The 22480-nt window shown below is 38.2% G+C and overlaps 1 protein-coding gene across 5 annotated transcripts in view; it reads left to right on the top strand.

Moving 5' to 3' along the window:
- LOC123873556 (NPC intracellular cholesterol transporter 1) overlaps positions 1 to 22480 on the top strand; it is a 60131-nt gene that overhangs the window by 7301 nt on the left and 30350 nt on the right. For all 5 annotated transcript variants that reach the window (XR_006797707.1, XM_045918422.1, XM_045918424.1 and 2 more), the window contains exons 2-3: positions 10935 to 11057; positions 21784 to 22003. Coding sequence is in view for 4 of the 5 variants with exons in the window: in XM_045918422.1 (XP_045774378.1) it covers positions 10935 to 11057; positions 21784 to 22003 (343 nt within the window). In the remaining variant the exon portion in view is untranslated. The remainder of the gene's footprint in view (positions 1 to 10934; positions 11058 to 21783; positions 22004 to 22480) is intronic.

Raw genomic sequence — 22480 nt, 5'->3', positions numbered from 1 at the left:
TAAATGGATTTATCCTTCGTCGACTTAATCAAATAACTTCTCAAAGTTTGGAGTTCCCACAAACCTTTATTCCGACATTGGATGAACAACGTACAAAAACTACAAGACTGAACTGTCAAACTCATAAGTTCGTAACCTTTTTGTATCGGGCGAAAGGAGTACTTAATAAAATTATAGGAAAAAACAAAAGATTATCTACTCAAATGAACGCTAAATTTAGTAACTACCCTCTTGTGTATCGATGCTTTGATGATAGTGGAAACTGGAACAATAGACGCGACACGGACGCGTCCTTGACCTTATCGATGCTTAGACAGTTATATCATCCATTAATTTGTATATTATGTAATTACTAGCTGACGCCCGCGACTTCGTCCGCGTGGATTTAGGTTTTTCAAAATCCCGTGGGAACTCTTTGGTTTTCCGGAACACATACACACGCACGAACGCACGCACGCACGCACACACACACACACACACACACACACACACACACACACACACACACACACACACACACACACACACACACACACACACACACACACACACACACACACACACACACACACACAAACTTTCGCCTTTATAATATTAGTGTGATTTACTTGTCATGCAGGCGATAGAGGTTTTTTTTTATATCATACAGTAAGTACTAACATGATTCACTAGCTAATAATGCCCGACAATGCGACTCGTGCGTCATCTGTATTGTAATTAGTTTATGTCAGAAAATACTTATTAAAAATTAAAATCAATTTTTTTTATTCAATTAAACTTTTGCAAGTACCTTCTTTTGAATCGTCAAATGCATCTACCACAGGTTCAGAATGCCTTTCCTAACCAGAAGAACCAGTAAGAAATTCGGCGGTTGCTCTTTTCAAAGATTTGATACGAAGAATCAACTCAAACTTTCGAATGAACGATGCGCGAAAACATAGGTAACGAACCAAAGAACACACAAATAAGTTTCCTTATCTATGGTAAGTATAAGTATTATCTTGTATTTTTAACCGATTTCCAAAAAGAACGTGGTCCTCAATTCGGCCCTTTTTTTATTTATGTAACCGATTTTTTCGAGGTTTCTGGACCGAACCAGTGGTAAATGCTCTTGACGATTCAAAAGTACTTGTAAAAGTGTAATTGAATAAAAATATTTTGAAATTTCGATTTAATCAACAGTACGAGTTTCCGTGGTGTTTATTGAAGTACCTAGGTATTTATTTTTCCAAATATACTTTCTTAAATTGTCTATGGAATAGGTAAGCCCATTCGTGCGAAGCCTGGGCGGATCAATTAATCGTAAACACGATTGTTTAGTGTAGTCTAATTTAGACTAGGCACACTAAATAGTCGTATTTGCTAGTATAGACACTAATACGTAGTTACGGAGGTATACAAAACAATGATTTGTGTAGGTATAACATTTTGGTTTATTTGTGAATTGGAATTCGCAGCTACTAAATACTCAGACTGATGGATAAATAAACACAAGTCTGTAGGTATGTTATTTTTGTCATGGACTTACCAAAGATTTCAACAAGTGTAAATTAAAAATTTATAACACCCCCGACAAGTGAAGGTTACAGTAACTAGAAAAGAGCTGATAACTTTCAAACGGCTTCACTGAACCAATTTTTTTTTGGATTATAGCTAAGAACGCTGGATCAAGCCACCTTTCAAACAAAAAAAAACTAAATTAAAATCGGTTCATTAGTTTAGGAGCTACGATGCCACAGACAGATTCACAGACGTAAAACGAAAAGAGGGGTGTTATAAGTTTTACACACGTAAAACTTATAACACCCCTCTTTTTGGGTCGAGGGTTAATAAACACGTCTGTAGGTATGTTATTTTTGTCATGGACTTATCAAAGATTTCAAAAAGTGAGTAAGAAGTAAGTACGTGACCTCATTTTCACTTGCATGATGTGGATGAGAGCTCGTTAGTGTAATTAGGATTAAAGTCATATTACTATGAGCCGGTAAGACGCTACAGGTTTGTGACGTCACTGTGGATGAGACCTACTATAGTTCGTATGTTTAGTCGTACATAAAGTACTATTTTTGTATGAATATAATACATATTATTATGTATTAGAGAAAGTTCAGTTTGCTTTGTGAAAGTGTCCACTGTCCACATAGATTCACTTCAGTGAGGCTAGAATATAACATTAATCTTTACTATTACGTATAAAAAACGGCCGGCCGGATTTTTTAAAAATCCCGTGCGAACTCTTTGATTTTTGAGATACAAAGTTGTCTATGTCAATTTCCGGGATGAAAGCTAGTCGGGGAGAGGTGCGATTAGAGGGAAAGTGTGACACGCACAAATAAAATGTTTCCGTCATGTGTGGAAACATCATTATTTTAGACTAGAGGATGCCCGCGACTTCGTTTGCGTGGATTTAGGTTTTAAAGATCCCGTGGGAACTGTTTGATTTTCCGGGATAAAAAGTTACCTAGGTCAAATACAAGGACGCAAGCTGCCTCGGTATCAAACATACAAATCGGTTAAGCGGATGGGTTTTTTAGGAATTCCGTGGGACTCTTTGGTTTTCCAGGATAAAAAGTAGCCTATGTCCGTCCCCGGGATATAAGCTAATCCTGTACCAAATTTCGTCAGAATCGGTTAAACTGTTGGGACGTGAAAAGGTAGCAGACAGACAGACAGACACACTTTCGTATTTATAATATTAGTATGGAAGTATGGATTCCAGCCACCAAAGAATTCTTTCTCGCTTCGATGAAGCGGGCTTTTAATGTCACTTTTTGAAGACTAGTAAAAAGTAGTAGTATTAGTAGTAGTGAGTGAAAGTAAGCTTTGAAGTAAGTGAAGTAAGTCCTCAAAGATGGCCCCGCACCGAACACTGAAAGCATACGGTGCCGCTTCATTCCGATCCGAGGCCAACATTATTTTGCTATATTAGCGATGTGTCGCATACACACTGTCGTAACATTTCCTAAGTACACGAGATAAACACCGATTGACGTACTTAGCACGGAAATAATATTCGTACTGTTGGATTACGCGCCACAGTGCGAGTTGTGGGAAATTCATATAGCTCGGTTCCAAGACTCGGTTGCGACTGTAAAGGTCCGTTCAGACCTTCTCTTCTTTTCACACAGACCTCCAGCGCGCGTACGGTTGGAACTGGCCGGAGCGACCAGACCAAGCTTTGTTTCACATAGACCGGCTGGAAGAGCACTATTCAAGCGGTTACGCGAACGCGGAGTACGGAGCTGTTCGGCTGCGCTAGAACGGAAGAGCGCGTCATCAGAAATCATACGTAGCCGGTCGGCTCCTTTTATTTTTTCACACTAACCGCGTAAGGTTTGCTCTCCGGCATTCTCAATAACAAAAAAGGTGATATGTTAAAAATAAACCTTATTTCAACTATCTAACACTCTATTTTAATCGCTATCAAAATCTGCGGTCCGAGCAGGTCTGTCTGAACGGACCCTTACAAGAACACAAGGAAGCTATTCCGTGTGTTTGTATTGGGGTTATCGGAACACGGTGATTTCTCTTGCACCGAGTGTGACCTTTTCTCTAGGTTTTGAGTTAACCCTGTAAACCGGCAATGGGGTGAGCTCATTTGTCATGGGTTGGTTCTACAAAGGATAGGCCCTTGGAATAAAAAAAACGCGCTCAAAAAGTTAATCGAATTTGCAAGTCTATTGACTTCGTCATCAGTCGGCCGTACGCGCTTCATCGTATCGCTCGTGTTTTTGATTGTCAAAAATGCCGTCATACGCAGTCAAATCTTGCAAAAAACGATCGGAAATTCCTCAAAAAAGAGATGTAATAACATTTTACTTCTAAGTATATGGATTTGATTTTAAAGTCACACTCCTTATAAGTTAGCACCTGGTGAGGTCGCAGACATGCTAATTTGTCGTCCAATAAAAAACCCGGCCAAGTGCGAGTCAGACTCGCGCACCGAGGGTTGCGTACTCGGATATTTTTACTACATTTTGCACGATAAATTAAAAACGATTATGAATAAAAATAAATAAAAATCTGTTTTAGAATGTACAGGTAAAATCCCTTTCGTATGATCCCCACTTAGGTTGAAATCGATAGAGCGCACTTTGACTTTGCTTAGACTTAAGTTTCAGTTAAAACGGGACAGATTTATGCCAGCAGTATAACGCTGTCTCGTTTTAACAGTCTCTTAAGTCTGAGCAAAGTCAAAGTGCGCTCTATAGATCTCAACCTTAGTATAGTTATCTTACTTTGAAAACGGAAAATTATAATTATTATGTGTTCATGAACACATTTTTTTTATGTGATGTCAAATTCATATACATAATATACGGCCAAACAGACAACAAAGTGATCCTATAAGGGTTCCTTTTGTTCCTTTTGCGGTACGGAATCCTAAAAAAGTAAAAAGTCCTACTTAGTTAGTTAGTGTTAGGTAAGTACATCCACAAATTAACGTGAGCGGTGTTCAAGGACAGGGGCGTTCAAAGGCACGTTAGTCCACCAGTCTGATTGGCTCGATCGATACGCATTTGACGGGCTTTGGAGAAACCCTGCAATGAATTAATTTTCCAGCGCGACGCAGGCATAGGCAACATTGTTGTCTTGAGCTAGACCATAGAGTAAATAAAGGCAATAGGGACATTACCAAAGAAATAAAAGCTTGCTTTGTATTGTCTGCCAGCTGAAATCCATAATGCATGTATAATAAACTAGATGATGCCCGCGACTTCGTCCGCGTGGATTTAAGTTTTTTGAAATCCCGTGGGAACTCTTTGATTTTCCGGGATAAGAAGTAGCCTATGTGCTAATCCAGGATATTATCTAACTCCATTCCAAATTTGAGCTAAGTCCGTCCAGTAGTTTTTGCGTGAAGGAGTAACAAACATACACACACACACACACACACACACACATACAAACAAACAAACTTTCACCTTTATAATATTAGTGTGATAATAATTTAAATGCGAAAGCTTGTCTTACTCTTTGTTTCCATGTATTTCACCGATTTTGACAAAAGTATAGAGTTAGCTTACATCCTGGGGGTGGAGATTACGGAGATATTTTTTCATCCTGGAGATGATTATAGGCTTTTTTATCCCGAAAAATTAAGTGTTTCCCGCGGGGTTTTACAAATCTATATCCACACGGACGAAGTCGCGGCCATCATCTAGTTGCAAATGTAGCTTGCGATTATATTATTCATGTAATAGATATCAATGAGTGCATATGGATGTAGGTAGTGTTCCCTGCATCCGTTCGGGTTTTTTCGTTTGGAAGACTACGTATAGTATCTGGTCAGTTCGGAGTCCAAAGTTCCGTGCGTTTCGCCGCCCCGTCATTGATAAAAATAATATTATAGAAAAATAAATATAGCGAGCAAACGAGCAGGCGGGTCACCTTATGTTAAGTGATTACCGCCGCCCATGCAGCACCAGAGGAACCGCCGATGCGTTGCCGGCCTTTCAGAAATTTGTTGGTCCGCTTCTTGAATAACCCCATGTTGTAGTCTAGTGGGAACACCGGCGAAGGGAGTTGGTTCTACAGTTTGCGTGGAAATAACAATCTGGCACAACGGTCGAACATATACCTAACTTCAGAGTTCAGAGCCTTAAAATGCCTCTATGCAAATTTATTTTCAGTTAGACTGTCATCATGCTAGACTCATTACCGGTTCACTACTGGACCGGTTCTGCTCTCAAAATGAGAAGGATTTGACCATAGTTTAACGCGCTGGTCAACTGCGGATTGGCAGACTTCATACGCCTTTGAGAACATAATGGACGAATCTCAGGCAAGCAGGTTTTCGCACGATGTTGATAAATGATGCCTTTCCGAAAACAATATTTGGCAGGGATGTCCAGAATCCCGATCCTACCTAAAGGTTCAAATTTATCCAAATAATTAATCCTGAATTCATATTACAGATGGCAAGTCTAGGGGTCGTCCCCAATTACGTATTTATTTAAGCAAAATTGGCTATTTATAGATTTGCAATGTACCTACCTATTTTAAGGGCTCATTGATAAAGGTTAATCGAAACATTGAACTGAATGATTTGAGCGATTTATCCATTAACGTAAATCGTAAAATAACACGGGCAAGAACCTTAGGGAAGGTAAACGAACTGTGCTGTCTGTATGTGAAAGCTGAAGTTTTCAGGTTAATTGGAAGGGAAAAGTATTCACTGTTGAGCATACCTATGTACGTGAAATGGTGAACTACTCATAGCACGATGGAAACCTTCGTAGCTTTGGTTTTTTCAATTACTTGTTAATGCTCTAGAAAAATCTCGCGAGAACCTTGGATTTTTACGGTCTATATGTTAATCCAAGGTTTTTGCGTGAAGAGTAACAAACATACACACCCACATACAAACTTTCGCTTCGAACTTTATAATATTAGTGTGATGTGATAGAAATAAGCAGAAATATGCACAACACGCTAAAAAACCGGGCAAGTGTTCCGTACCATCGTACAAGATATACCTAACATTTTTATGTAGATTGTAGAACACTGCACGTTAATGTCGGACTGCGCCATTTATATGTGATGTAGTAAATTATTTTTTGTGAACACATTAAAATATTTTTTTTGGGATGTGACCACAAATTCACGGTTTTCGGATTGTTTCCTTTACTTATGCTATAAGACCTACCTACATACCAAAAATGATTAAAGGGCAACGGGAAGTACCCCATAAGTTATCTTGACAGACACGACAGACAGCGAAGTTATCTTATAAGGGTTCCTTTTTTCCTTTTGAGAACCGGAACCCAGAAAAGGGGTACAAATAGAAATTATCTTTTTGACGTCGCGGTCAGCTAAGAACTACTTGCAAAAAGGTTGTCTGTGTTTATGAATTATGTAGAAATAACATTCTGGCTCCGCGGCAGTGACCTCAAATTGATCTTCAATAATTCATGCTGTAAACCCCGCTTCCTGCATCGACTTATACATTTATAAATTCCTGTTGCCGTAAATAAACCGAATAGAGCTCATAATAATCGATATGTTTGCGTCATTCCAGGCGGGCAAAGAGTAGACTGGGTTTTAGATGTTACTGACAGAGAGAACTAGGCTGAGAAAACTCTCGGTTTGGTCCTGAATCGACATCTGTCAAATATTAGGCGAGGGGTGACGTGAAATTAAGTCGACCAATGTAGGTGAAGCCTTGTTTGTTACAAGATTCATAACTGTCGTGAACTGTGGGACTTACTCGAAAAATAATCCAGTCAAGTGCGAGTCAGACTCGTATACTAAGGGTTCCGTACCATCGTATAAGAAACAATACTTTTTAACCCCCGACCCAAAAAGGGGGGCGTTATAAGTTTGATGTGTGTATCTATGTATCTGTCTGTGGCATCGTAGCTCCTAAACTAGTGAACCGATTTTAATTTAGTTTTTTTTGTTTGAAAGGTGACTTGATCGAGTGTTCATAGCTATAATCCAAGAAAATCGGTTCAGCCGTTTGAAAGTTATCAGCTCTTTTCTAGTTACTGTAACCTTCACTTGTCGGGGGTGTTATAAATTTTTAATTTACACTTGTTTTGTGGTTTAACCACGGTTTGAGATTTTTCCCTTCACTTGTGATAGTCATTGCTACCTGCCAAATTTCAGAATTCTAGGTCAACGGGATCATGATAGGGTTGGATTCCCTTGAAGAGTCTTGACAGCCACGACAAACACATAGACAGCGAAGTGATCCAATAAGGGTTTCATTTTTCTCTTGATACGGAACCTTAAAAATACGGTATGCGTTTAATAAATTACAGCCACATTTTCCAACATTCATTGAATAAAAAATTATCTTAAATGGCGATTCTGTTTTGAGTAGATACGAAATAAATTATGTAAACGACGCGAATCCGACCCATTTTCGAAAATGTATAAATCTGACCGTTTCTACCCTCTTTTAGTCAAATTAACATTTCAACGTCAATGTAACGGGTCAGCATGTTTTTGATATATTTTCCTTTTATCAAAGATATTTATGTGAAAGCTAGAGCAGCTAATAGAAAAATTTAAACCGATATTACATTAATCATTACAAGGGCGCAAAGCCGCCTTTGCACCCTCATATATAGTTTCTTCTGTGTGTTCTGTATATATGTATATGTTTGTGTGTGCAAAAAAGAATTCTAAATGAATAAATTAATGATTTAGTTTAATGGTCACAGGATGCCAGCTACAGTTGGAAGATGGACTCGGTCGAGACCACGGTTGCTAAATCAATCGCGCGTTTGCATTGATGCAAAAGCGATGCTGAATCGATAATTTGTGATTGTATCACTTTTTTATTATTATTATTCAGATACAAGTTAGCCCTTGACTACAATTTCACCTGGCAGTAAGTGATGATGCAGTCTAAGATGGAAGCGGGCTAACCTGGAAAGGTCACTACTCCCTATAATCCCTATAATATTGTCGCGCGTTACAAAATGCGACTAACAGCCAAAAGTAGCGATTCAGACGCATTAACGAAACGTGCTACTGAATCGCTGCAAAAAGTCTCCAGTTCCAAACCTTGAGACTGAAATCTATAGAGTGCACTTTGACTTCACTCACAAGATAATGTTAAAACAAGACGGCGTTATACAGCTGGCATAAATCTGTCTCGTTTTAACAGTGTCTTAAGTCTGAGCAAAGTCAGGTGCACTCTATAGATTTCAGTCTTAGTCTCCCTAAATCAACATAGACTGAAACTGTTCCGCTTCTTAGCTAGGGGCAAAATAATCAAATCTCTTTATCTTGACCTATGACTTTCATAACTTTGTCCGGTCTATAACTGTTACGTTTAAATATCCTGGCCTTTTATATAATCCGATTTGAATCGTGTTTCATATTATGGAAAACTGGGTGTCTTACAATAGAAATGTATGCGATAAAGTGCTATTTTTAACCCCCGACCCAAAAAGAGGGGTGTTATAAGTTTGACGTGTGTATCTGTGTATCTGTCTGTGGCATCGTAGCTCCTAAACTAATGAACCGATTTTAATTTAGTTTTTTTTGTTTGAAAGGTGGCTTGATCGAAAGTGTTTTTACCTATAATAGAAGAAAATCGGTTCAGCCGTTTGAAAGTTATCAGCTCTTTTCTAGTTACTGTAACCTTCACTTGTCGGGGGTGTTGTAAATTTTTAATTTTCACTTGTATTTGCATACATTACTATTTTAAAATTCAGTTTTATTTTCCACCCTGTGCGTTTTCCCATTATTGGAATAGCGATATGTGGGGTGCATGTTACTTTTCACGCAAAGCCTCCTGGACGGGCTTAGCTGAAATTTGACTTAACACATAGGCTTTATCCCGGAAAATCAAAGAGTTCCCACGGGATTTAAAGAACCTATATCCACGCCGACGAGCTCGCCGATAAGTATCTTCTAGTTTGTGAGTAAAAAAAATGCGCTTTTCTTGTTAGGTGCCTCCTCTATCTGTCATTATCAGATGATTATTTTATTGTTTGATTTGCAATATTCTTTATATGTATTTGATAATGATAATGTTATCAGCTGTTAACATTACAGCTACGTTCAATGATCTGGTAAGATATTGTCGCTTATCACTTTATCTTTTTTATTTATACTCAAAAACCTACCTAGGGGGAGACGCTATTAATAACTTTCCCATTTGACAAAGTACCGGACCTTTAGGTTCACGCACTTTTGAATAATTTTATGTACTTGAATTGCCGATTTATTGGTCTATTTGAACCCTCGTAGCTTTAGTTTTAAGTAACGTAATTAATTATCACCACTATATCGTACAAGTTTAACAATTTCGACCATCAAAAGGAGTACAATTGTACCTACTTTGAATAAATGATTTTGACTTTGACTTTGACTTTATTTTTGTGTTGCGATGTAATGGTGGATTATATTATCGATAGTGCGCGCTTACTAGCACCTATTGGGTTGACCGTATCGGGTGATATTTAGACTACATTTTGAATTACTTTTCCGAATATAAATGCCTTCTGCCCGTATTCACTAACGTTACTATGAGGCCTCATAGTGCGCTCGAACGCATAGTGTAGGTTCCACCAATCAGATTACTGTGTCACGTCAATTTGCAATGATCTGATTGGTGGAACCTACGCTATGCGTTCGAGCGCACTGTGAGACATCATAGTAATGATTGTGAATACGGCCGTTCAAGGCAAGGAAATCGTTTATTTTTCATAATTATATGTACGGTACCCTAAAAGAGCGAGGCCTGATTCGCACTTGACCGGTTTGTTTACTAAGCATGATTTTTGTCAAGCGCGAGCTTGCCTCGCAATAAAAAAACATCGATAAAATTTGACCTTGTCTACAAGCCAAAAGCTGTTCTGAATTTTTCATGTAGCTAAAAGTGCTTCGATATTAATTGAAGTACATCCAGGCATGCAATGGTCAGGGAGTGGTCGTCGAGCAACGCGCTTAAGAGATGACATCATATATGTACTTAGAAAAAAATTATTATTATTTATATCGCGTATCCATACTAATATTATAAAAACGAAAGTGTATCTGTCTGTAGATCTGCTAGCTTTTCCCGGCCCAACAGTTAAACCGATTTTGATGATTGGTACAGAGTTAGTTATTGGTACTATCCCGAAAAATCTAAGATTTCCCACGGGACTCTTAAAGTCCTATCCGTTTGATCGATTTGCATGGGCACAGAGGTAGCTTGCGTCCTGGAAATTGATATAGGCAACTTTTATCCTGAAAAATCAAAGAGTCCCCACGGGATTTTATAGAATCCTAAATCTACGCGGACGAAGTCGCGGGCATCATTCCAGGTCCAGATCAAATAGTATGCAATAGTATTTGCATAATAAATACCTACTCTTATGCCGTTTCCATTAAAATATTGACGCTCACTAAGCGTTTGTAGAAACATACTAGTAAGCTGTCTCTTTCATAATAATTTTGGTCTAATAAATATTTTTGGCCCTTTACAGATTCCCACCGCGTCCGCCGAAGGGCATTGCATCTGGTACGGCGTGTGCTCCAACTCGACGTCGAAACAGAAGAACTGTCAGTATGAAGGTCCTGCCAAGCCAATACCGCAGGGGGACGCAATGGTAAGTTGATTTATAATTGAGCCTCAATAGCTCAACCGGTAAAGGAGTGGACTGAAAACCGAAAGGTCGACGGTTCAAACCCCGCCCGTTGCACTATTGTCGTACCTACTCCTAGCACAAGCCTGACGCTTAGTTGGAGAGGAAAGGGGAATATTAGTCATTTAACATGGCTAATATTCTTTATAAAAATTTGTTACACATCCCCCAGGCCGCCCCTTCTAACTACCACTTGCGTCGTTGGCGACCTGGAGAGTGAGGATCTCTTTTTTTTAATTTCCACCAACAACTTTCATACAATTATTATGACTATAAAATATACAAATTCACTGCAGTAATATGGTTGTCCATTACAGGTGCACTTATGAAAGAAAATAACCTATCATGCACTAACTTAAAGTTAAAAGTTACTTAAAGTAAAAAGAAACACAGAAAGTACAATATTTTATTATTAACATTTACACTATTTAATTAAAACCAAGTAAGTAGGTACCTACTTTATACAAGAAAAAAGTACTAAGTGAGTAAAAAAGACAAACTATTATTCAAAAATATCCATGATCAATGGTCACCACACCAAGTGATTGAAAACAATGTTTTCTTTTTATTTGGTTCTCTTCAAGTCTATTAATTTAATTTCAAGGAAGAAACGGATGAAAAATTACAGCTGCTGTGATAGTATTATATACTAGACGATGCCCGCGGCTTCGCCCGCGTGGATTGGTCGGATCCCGTGCAGCATCAGGATTGAGGAGTTGGAATCCAAATTTTTTATGGAACAATGTCGCAAAGTTCCCTTAACGATTAAAAAAAAATTTACGCAAATCGGTTCAGAAACATTTGTTTACAGTTAGGTGTTATTAAATACATTGTAGAAATGTTTCAGAAATCTCGGAGATATCATATCAGTTAGTGTACGTAGGTAGAAAAACACAACTCCATTTTTCAAAATCGGTTAAAAAGTAGCCTATCCTTGGTTAATCCTCTACTTGTCTGTGAAAGTCTCGTCAAAATAGGTTTAGCCATTCCGAAGATTAGCCCGTTCAAACAGACACGACACTTCAATTTTATTTATTAGTATAGGTTGTTCCACTGTAGAGTTTAATATACTAATCATATTTATCATTATAACTAACTATATTTACTGACTAATGAATTTCCTGTTTATGACTAAGATATAAAATACATAATATGAGTAGATCAAATCGGTTTGTGAAAATATCAACTTCAGTGTAACATGAGAGTATAAGGTTTTATAGCTTCGATAAGATTCCTAGATAAAAAATATGCGAGTATATATTTATTTATTATTTTCTAGATGATGCCCACCACTTCGTCCATATGGATTTAAACATCCCGTTGGTAACTCTTTGATATTAATCCTTTCGTTCGCGGGATGCAAGCTGCCCATGTAGATAAATTAAACGGATAGGTTGTGAAAAGGTATCAGGCAGACGGACAGACATAGATATCGCATCTATAATATTAGTTATATCATGCTAGGTGTACTTCGTATACCTATATGAAACTTTTTAGCGTGACTAAAAAATCTGCTATGAAGCAAGAAAATTCAAGCATGCGTAAAAAACGTTCTTTCTCCAACTTTCAAGCTTTGAACGAAGCGATAAAGTTTTTCAAGGTCATTAAATGTAGGTACTACTAAATTCTAGTAAATACTGATATACATACCCCTGCCTGCTAGGCTGCTAGAATCGTGCTACTTTGACTTTGACCCGGATAACTTTAATCGAGGGATAGGCAAATAGGTATTAGGTAGTCTCGAATATTAGTCCCCAAGTCCCTACTCTCCATTGTACCCCTTTTGATACAATTTATTTTTTTCAACCAGTGACCGCGAAAAATTGTTATTTGAGTACGTTATTATTTATAATAATTGTAATATAATAGTTTTATGAAATAAATATAAATAATTTGTTTAATTCCAAGTTCCAACACGCGACTCCTTGGCCCACTAGGCCCATAGGCCATCTCAAACAATCAAAAAACGATATTGTAAGATTTTATATATTTTATAATAAAGTATATCTAGTAGTCTCCATTATGTAGGCACTGTCAAAAGCATTTCTTTTTGTCCCCCGACCCAAAAAGAGGGGTGTTATAAGTTTGACGTGTGTATCAGTGTATCGGTGTATCTATGTATCTGTGTATCTGTCTGTGGCATCGTAGCTCCTAAACTAATGAACCGATTTATAATTTTAGTTTTTTGTTTGAAAGGTGGCTTGATCGAGAGTGTTCTTAGCTATAATCCAAGAAAATCGGTTCAGCCGTTTGAAAGTTATCAGCTCTTATCTAGTTACTGTAACACTTGTCGGGGGTGTTATACCTAAATTTTTAATTTAAGTACACTTGTAGCTCATAGGTTGGAAACTAACCTTGATTTGCTTCATCCTTGTTTTGCTTTCCGTATTTTCTCTATTCCAAGCAAGAAGTAATAAGTTCTTACTAAAGGACTCCCTACAGGTCAGACCGAGCGAGTGGTGGAGTACTCCAAATCCACTATGGTGAATTTGCATTTGTCTATCCGTCCGTCCGGTCCTCAGCTGAATGAGGAAGGCTGAGGACCGGGTGTGGTGGCGCTCTATAGGGAAGGACTATGTCCAACAGTGGACGTCCACAGGCTGATGATGATGATGATCCGTCCGTCTGTCTGAGCATTATAACTTCTGAATTAATGCACATAGTAGATGTTACCAATGTAAAATCATTGGTACGCGGGCGAAGATACACGTCCAGTGGCATTTCGCGACTGTATCGCCACATCGCTGTCTTTTTACGACTGTATCGCTACTGAATCGCTGCAATAAGTCGCCATGGGCAACCTCCCTTAAGTCTGAGCAAATTCAAAGTGCGCTCAATACATTTCGGCCTTAGACCGGGGCAATCCGCTAGTTTATATGAAAAGAGCCTTAAATTGCATCGATGTATTCCGATGATGATTTGAACCTTCCTCAATCCCCCAAGGGCGGTTTACAGACCACTAACTGGGTCAGCCGCGAGGTTACTTATCCGGCAGGCTATATTTAGCATGTGCATGCAATTGTGACGTCAAACCGAGCCTTCTTTCTCTCTCACTTGAGCATTCCGAACTTAACTGACCGAGACCATAATATATAATAATAATAGTTTTTTACTGTCAGGCATAAAAACCCCCATATATACAAATAAAAGTTACAATAGAATATACGTTACATTATAAAGTACAATTATAATGATGTATAATTCTAAAGGTTGATGTGTTATTTTAGCGCACTATATGAGTTACAGCATTTTTTTGCAACATTAATGATTCGCAACAGTATCGTTCTATGTATTACAATGGCAGACAGGACAAGTGTGCGGAGAATATATTTTCTCTATGTAAGGACAATGTTTCAAAACATTAAATTAGTATTGATACTAGGTTGCTTGATAAACAACAAACTTTATCTAAAATTAAGATGATCACTCAAAACGTGAATTGATTTGCTCCCATACAAACGAAAGAATAAGTTACTAGTATCACAAAAAGATTGTATAAGTATTTTGTGCAAGTATTTGAACTATTGTATTGTTTATTCAATTCCCGCTGTCCCCGTTAAAGGGGACACGGCTATCGGGGACAACGGGACTATATCGTATCTCATATAGAGAAAAACATCCTCGGTGCACACTTTTTTATCATTCTACCCCGTGTAGGCATTTCAGGGTTCCGTTTATAAGAAAAACTGCAATTTTTAAAAGAACAAAACATTCTGTTGAAAACTGTTACTTTTAATTTTAAACATGCTTAAAATATGCCAACCCTGAGCTACTTAGGCCTAAAAGAGTACAGTACCCGGCAGGAAATATTGCACATCGACCTTTAGAAAGAGAACGGTTATGAGTGACAGAGAGAACGCTCTACAAAGCCGAAATCTCATTCTAAAGGTTGATGTTAATTACCAACTTATTTTTCAGGTAAAAAATTATTAAATTTTCCTTTCCGGCTATAACTGTAGCCATATTTTTGTGAACTTATAAGAAAGGGCATCGCGATTTGAATTAGCTTGACTTCGGCCCTTGCTATCTTTAAACCTTTTTAGGGAAGCAAAAGTAACATAATATCTTTTTTCATGAATAGTTTCTATCTGTGCTTTACCCATTCTACTCCCTTTACAACCTCTCGCACGGCCAAGGGTCACTGGTAGAGGTATCTTATAGAGATAAGTGCTTCCCTGTCCACTTTTTCTTACTTAATCTCTTTATTGTTACAACTTTCTGGTACAAATATAAATAAATTAATAAAAGTTAGCCAACTTTTAAGGGGAGATAGTGATATTGGGAATCCAAAACGATTAACGAATATGATTTGACAACCGATATTTGTTTATAATATTTGGTGCCTTATCTGTCTGACTCATACAGCTGTGTCATAGACCTTATTCGTAATTACTAATTAGTCACATTTTGTTGTATGTATGAGTTTACGCTAAGTTATTCTTAATTACTATTACGTCATCGAAGTGTTAAATAAACATGTGCATTCTACAACGTTGGATGGTTGGTTGCTAGTCTTCCATGCGCAAAAAATCCATTTACGAATCTTCATAAAAACTATTTATTAATAACTTAATAGGCTACTAAATTCTCAGGATCCCAAGGCTATTAAGATGTAAATAAAACTAATTAAAAATAAAACTACTTGATTTTTTTTTATGTCTTATGGCAAAAAAAAACAAGTAGTTTTATTTTTAATGCAAATATAGCCACGTGAGTTTTTAAGACCCAATTAACAGTAACACTAATTATAATTTGAGCATTCCAAAGTGTCACCTACGGAATTATTTACATTTTGTAAGATTAAGTATGTGATAATATATAAAAGTAGCGTAGTCTAAATCATCAAGCAGGACTCGATGTTTGTCGGCCATTTTTTGTGTCAAAGCTCAATGCTGTATAACTCAATTTTTTTATATCGATTATTACAATATAACACATGAAAGGTTAAGGTTTTTACTATATTGCTCGGAACTCGGAAGCGCGAAGTTAGTCAATTGTTCAATGTTCTAGTTAAGATGTCGCTCCTGGCATGACGAAAAAGTTGAAGATTAATGCGTAACATGTATCTGAGGACATGATTTCACCAAAGCATTTATCACTTTGTTAGAAAAACAAGTGTATGTTAGTGGCAGTGGATAGGCAGGGTGGGTAGAACTGATGGCCGTTGGGGCAGACCTCCAGCCCGCTTGACTGACGAACTTAAGAAGGTAGCGGGAAGTGAGTGGATGAGGAAGGCGGAGGACCGTGTGTGGTGGCGCGCTCTGGGGAAGGCTTATGTCCAGCAGTGGACGCAAACGGGCTGATTGATTGAACCAAAATCGCAAGATAATAGCTAAGCAATAATAAGAGAGTAATGAGAAGAACTGTGATAGGCTATTATAGTGGTTTAGACATCGGCCTTGTACTTCAGAGTTATGTTGGTAATACTATACGGAGTTATTAAGTAAATGTCACTTTTGCTTTAACTGTAAAGGAAAACATTCTAAGGAAACCTGTATCCCTGAGAGTTCTCCATAATGTTTTCAAAGGTGTGTGAAGTCTGCCAATCCGCACTGAGCCAGCGTGGCAGACTATGGCCTAAAGTCTTCCCATTCTGAGAAGAGAACTACCCTCAGTAAATAATGGGCCGCGCGGCGTTGTGTTGATCATGATGAATAGCTGAGTGGCTGAGCTATACAATTTTACATTTGAAGAATTAATCATAGTTATGTTTCCTTCTTTTGCATGTTTATAATTCAATACGCCAGAATGTTACGCGGGCGTTCTGCCAATACGATAGGAATGTTTCCACGTAGGAATTTAGAATTTAAAATCAGTGCGTTAAAGTTCAAATTGTTTCTAATGTCCTAAGTTTAGTTGTTTACGTTCACGACGCGATGATGCAGTCACCTCCAAAGCGGTATCCTGTTGTAACTTGCTGATAACAGCGTATGCGTGAAATTGTGCAAAAACAATAATACCTATAGCGCCGTGTTTATTTCAGTGGGCAGTTTGGCTTTTAGTTGAATACTAACCATTTAAATTTTGTAGATATTATGTTCTTGGGTCTAATCTGTGTCTATGGTTTCCCACATTTCTGTCTGAATATTTTGTTTTAAAGTTACACGGTTAATAATGTATTATAAATACAAATGCTTAAAACCGTGCTATCGTGTAAACTTTAAAACTCAACATTTTTACGACAATCTGGCAAACCACAGATACAGATATTAGTTTCTAAAACGTGTCTTTGGTTGCTTTAAAATTTAAATTCAAATGAAATGAAACTTTGTTTGTATGGAGCGAGTGACGGAGGGTCCTCTGTAAAACTTTACCTGCCACTAAAATCCTATCGAATCGACGTGATTGATATGCATGGACACAGTTAAAGACTTGGAGCACGACATAGGCTACTTTTTGTCCAGAAAACAGGAGATGCCACGGGATTAAAAAAAAATTAAACCCAGAAATCTAAATTGCTGACCCAAAAAAGAATGTCTGATTGAGAATAAGTCTACTAAATTGACATTGACATTAATTTGTGCTTAATTTGTTTTTAATGGAATGGTACTTACCTACTTATTTATTCTATTTTCCTTTTACCTTTTCCAAATCCCTTTATTTCGCTCGCTCATTCTTCATTTCCTTTCAGGTTCAACACTTCTAAAATTACACATTGTTTGCACAAGTGTAAATTAAAAATTTTCAACACCCCCCACAAATCATTTTCAAATAAATACTTATGTATATCTAGGCAACGTCCATCTTGACAACTTGACATTTGTCAATTGACACTTGAATATTATGAACCTAAGGCTTATCTAACCTTCTTTTCTACAAGAAAACTAGAAAATAGCTGGTAACTTTTAAACGGCTGAACCAATTTTTTTTGGATTATAGCTAAGAACACTCTCGATCAAGCCACCTTTCAAACAAAAAAAACTAAATTAAAATCGGTTCATTCGTTTAGGCGCTACGATGCCACAGACAGATACACAGATACACAGACACACAGATACACAGATACACACGTCAAACTTATAACACCCCTCTTTTTGGGTCGGGGGTTAAAAATACCAGCATTGCAGTCCCAAATAATGAGTTAGGTACGTTGTGGTGACGTTTCCAGATTGTTCCCAGCGTAGTAACGACGCGAATGACTCTATAATTGATGTCAATATGGCCACTTAACCGAAATTAATGGAAGCTAAGATACAATGGCATGTGCGCCTGGCCCGCATTTTGATAGGTATAGCATGCATTTCGATCGATGCTAATAATGATCAATCATTGCTTGCGAAAAAGCTGCATTAATCATTGCTACAATCTCAACTGCGTTTATGCTTCAACAGTGCATTTGAGCCAATAACTCCCGAAGGGCTATCCTACCACCGTTGTTTGAAAGCTACACTGTGACAATCGCAATTACTTCTGATTGGCCGATACTCTCTCACTATTGGCTACAATTTATTTATAATTCTGTGGCTACAATGCATGGTTGCAGCAAGAGTACCATTTTAGCCAATCACAATTCGCAATTGAGATTGTTGCAATGATTGATCCAGATTGTCCGCAATTTACTAGCTGATCGATCACCTCCACGACTCACCTCATACCCCGATAGCGAACTATACATAGTGTTATCTTGTAGGATGGTATGGAATTCTTCGTGAGGAAGTCCGACTCGCACTTGACTGATTTTTAAATGATTTAGAATTCCGTAGTAGAACTATAATACAGTTTCGTCTAGTCAGTTCACATCGAACTAGAAGTATGGCGCGACCTTTGACGATTATTCGAGATTCAGCTAACATCTAGGATTGGTCGTCTCAATCGCGCCACGTCTGTTCATATTATGTCATCACCTCAACATGAAATTAAACAATTAAACTTTATCAATCAGAATTAGCCAGGCGATGCAACTTTGTAACGATTTTTATTGTATAACAAACAATCTTTATGTTACGGACAAAGTCCGCCGGGTGTGCGGACATAGCACTGTCCGGGTAGTGTCGGCTGTACAGATCCTTGTGGCAGAAAAACTGGTAATGAGCGAGCCGGACTTGCACACGAAGGGTTCCGTACCATCGTGCAAGTTATAACACTTGAATGTGTAAGCTAATGACGGATAGCGCCATCTACATGGGATTTATTAAACTAGGTAATTATTTTTTCGTGAACAGATTTCAATACATATCTATTTTTTTGTGATGTTTAACAAATTCGTCGTCCACATTCAAATGAAAACCGACCCACCTACCAGCCTTTCATGATTCTAAGGCAACGGGAAGTGCCCTATAGGTTTTGATTTTCCTGTCTTGACAGACACGACAGACATACAACGAAGTGATCCTATAAGGGTTCCTTTTTTCCTTTTGAGGTACGGAACCCTAAAAAATAGGTGTCAACTGTCGAGCACATTGGGTACGAAGGAAATAGATTATTAAGGGGAGTTTATTAGTAGTGTTTTCCATACAAATGTATAGTTTGGCTCTCGGGGATCCAGTGTAAATTATTTTTTAGGAAATCTGCAGACCACAGACAGATTTAATTAATTTCTGCATTTGTTGTACGATGCGACGCGCGACGGCCTTATCTAAAGAATATGTCTATCATATTTTTTGTCATGTTACCTATGTCTCGAGATATTTTATCAAAAAAACGTGTGGGCGATACGCAAACCGTGAAGATACTATTGTTATGGCATCGACGAGTCTCGCTTAATAATAATTCTAAGGATTCACGTGTAATAATAATTCTAAGGAGTCACGTGAAATCTAATAGCTAATCAGCTGCTCGATTGCGGTAGAATGACAGCTACAATGTCACGATCGCAATCACCTCTAATTGGTTGATGCTCGCTCACTATTGGCTACAAATTACAATGCATTGTTTGCAACAAGAATACTATGAATTCAGCCAATCACAACAATTGCGATTGTAATGATTCGCAGGCTTTACTCAGACTAAATATTCTGGTCTTTAACTTAACTTTCATCAAAATCGATCTACTATACTAAAACCAGTGGGCCGGCTCAAATCAAGCTGTAGTCCCGGCCCAAGCTAAAGTCAAACCTAACTATATCTAGTGCCTAGGTATATTTAAATGTAACTTGTTGCAAATTACAGTAAATAAGTATGCTTCTCGGGTCAAGGTTTACAAAACTCAAAACAAAAATAAATATTTAATGGCAGATAATAATAAAGGATAAATTACATTGTTGAACAAATTGATAAAAATATGGATAGTAACCAAACAAGGGAGTAGCGACATTGAAACGTAACTATTTCCTGTATTTAAATACGAATTAGTGCCAAATGATTTATGCCCAAAAAATCATACGTAAATAATACTATTAGAAATATTGTATTTTTCCGTTAGCAAACGATATTATAATTATTGGAATAATCACAGTACAATTAGGGCCAGCATGCGCTGACGGCCAGTACGGCAAAAGATTTTCATTCATGACCTATATAAATATTACTTAACAGTGTAGCAATCCTTCCTTGACTGGAGATCGTAAGCAAGCGACATAGACCTTTCCAAGAACGCGCCACCAAACATGGTCCTCCGCCTTCCATCCACCCGCTTCCACCTTCTTCAGGTCATCGGTTCAGCTGGAGGTCGTCCAAAACTGCGCTTACCGGTACGCGGTCGATTCTGCGACAGGCATGACCTGCCCATTGCGACTTTAGCTTGCTTATCGTTTGAGCTATGTCGCTCGCTTTTATTCTTCTACAAATTTCCTCGTTCCAGATTTTATCTCTGAGAGTGATACACAACATAACACCACCCACCATGGATTTAGCAAGTAATAATTCTTAGTATATTTCTATGGTTTTGCCACAGTCACTGTTATGGCTGAGACATAATGTTAGCATAATCTAATCTGTATGAGATGATTGATGTTTGCATGACAAATATCTGGATAACACAGAGGTTCAGACATTGTTATTGGAGTCATTCATCAGTCATGATAAACGAAAGACTGATTCAGGAACTATCGTCTAATCTCTTACAGTCACTTCTACTAGTATTTGTTTGATAACCCCTCGGTTAATTACCCTGATGATTAACTAAAACAAAGACTCTCTTTATCGCCTCGATCCCTATGATCCCGAATCATGATAAGTTTCTAAATCATTTCCTTATCTTGTATGTGTAATGGTATGGGGGGGATGTTGGGCTCACTGTCAGGCCCACTAAAACCCAACCGTCTGCATATAATCATGAAGCGGCATAGGAACGCAATTTGCATGCCGTCTCAACGGTACACCAGCTAAGAAAAGAGTTCATTAAATCTATATCTATACTATAATAAATAAAATTGAAGTGTATGTCGTGTCTGTTTGAACGGGCTAATCTTCGGAACGGGTAAACCTATTTTGACGGGACTTTCACAGACAAGTAGAGGATTAGCCAAGGAGTAACATAGGCTCCTTTCTTAACCGACTTTGAAAAATGGAGTTGTGTTTTTCTACCTATGTACACTGATATCTCCGAGATTTCTGAACCGATTTGCGTAATTTTTTTTTTAATCGTTAAGGGAACTTTGCGACATTGTTCCATAAAAAATTTGGATTCCAACTCCTCAATCCTGATGCTACAGGGGATCTGACCAATCCACGCGGGCGAAGCTGCGGGCATCGTCTAGCTCTTAAATAATAGTCAAAACAATTATTAGCAAATATTTTTCTTTTGCTTCAGAAAACCCTGCAGACATATTGCCCGGACATCGCGGCCGGGGGCGTCTCGTGCTGCGACGAGCACCAGCTGAAGAATCTCAACGATGGCATACAGGTGCCTCTCAACTTCCTCGCGCGGTGCCCGTCCTGCGTGGACAACTTCCTCAAGCATATATGCGCCATGACATGCTCGCCCAATCAGAGCGAGTTCTTGTTCCCCAACGAGACTGCTCAGTACAACTGTGAGTATTGACCCTTGAAAGACTGCATGTGAAAAGTATTCATAGGATTGGCACATTTTATTGAATAGAATAGAATAGAATTGATTATTCAAATAAACTTTTACAAGTGCTTTTGAATCGTCAAATAATTTACCACTGGTTCGGAATGCCGTTCCTACCGAGAAGAACCAGCAAGAAACTCCGCGGTTGCTCTTGGCTCATCTTAGCTCTGTTGGAAAAGAGCTCCACAGTAAAGTGAGTTTTTGAGCCATGAGGAGACTGCTCCGTTCAAATGTCTGTGAGTATTGACTCACCCACCAGGAATGTAGATTAAAGGATTCATGCGAAAGCTACTTATAGGAACGGCGCATTTCTATAATAGCTTAGCTTATCTTATCTCTAGTGGAAAAAGAGGTTATGTTCAACTGTGAGGAGAAGAGAACAGATCCTTGCATCAGGAATGTGGAGGGGACATAGCGAAGGGTCTACCCACCACTA

Source organism: Maniola jurtina, chromosome 17 (assembly GCF_905333055.1).
Source record: "Maniola jurtina chromosome 17, ilManJurt1.1, whole genome shotgun sequence".
NCBI classification, from domain to species: Eukaryota; Metazoa; Arthropoda; class Insecta; order Lepidoptera; family Nymphalidae; genus Maniola; species Maniola jurtina.
This window is presented reverse-complemented; position numbering and strand designations above follow the sequence as displayed.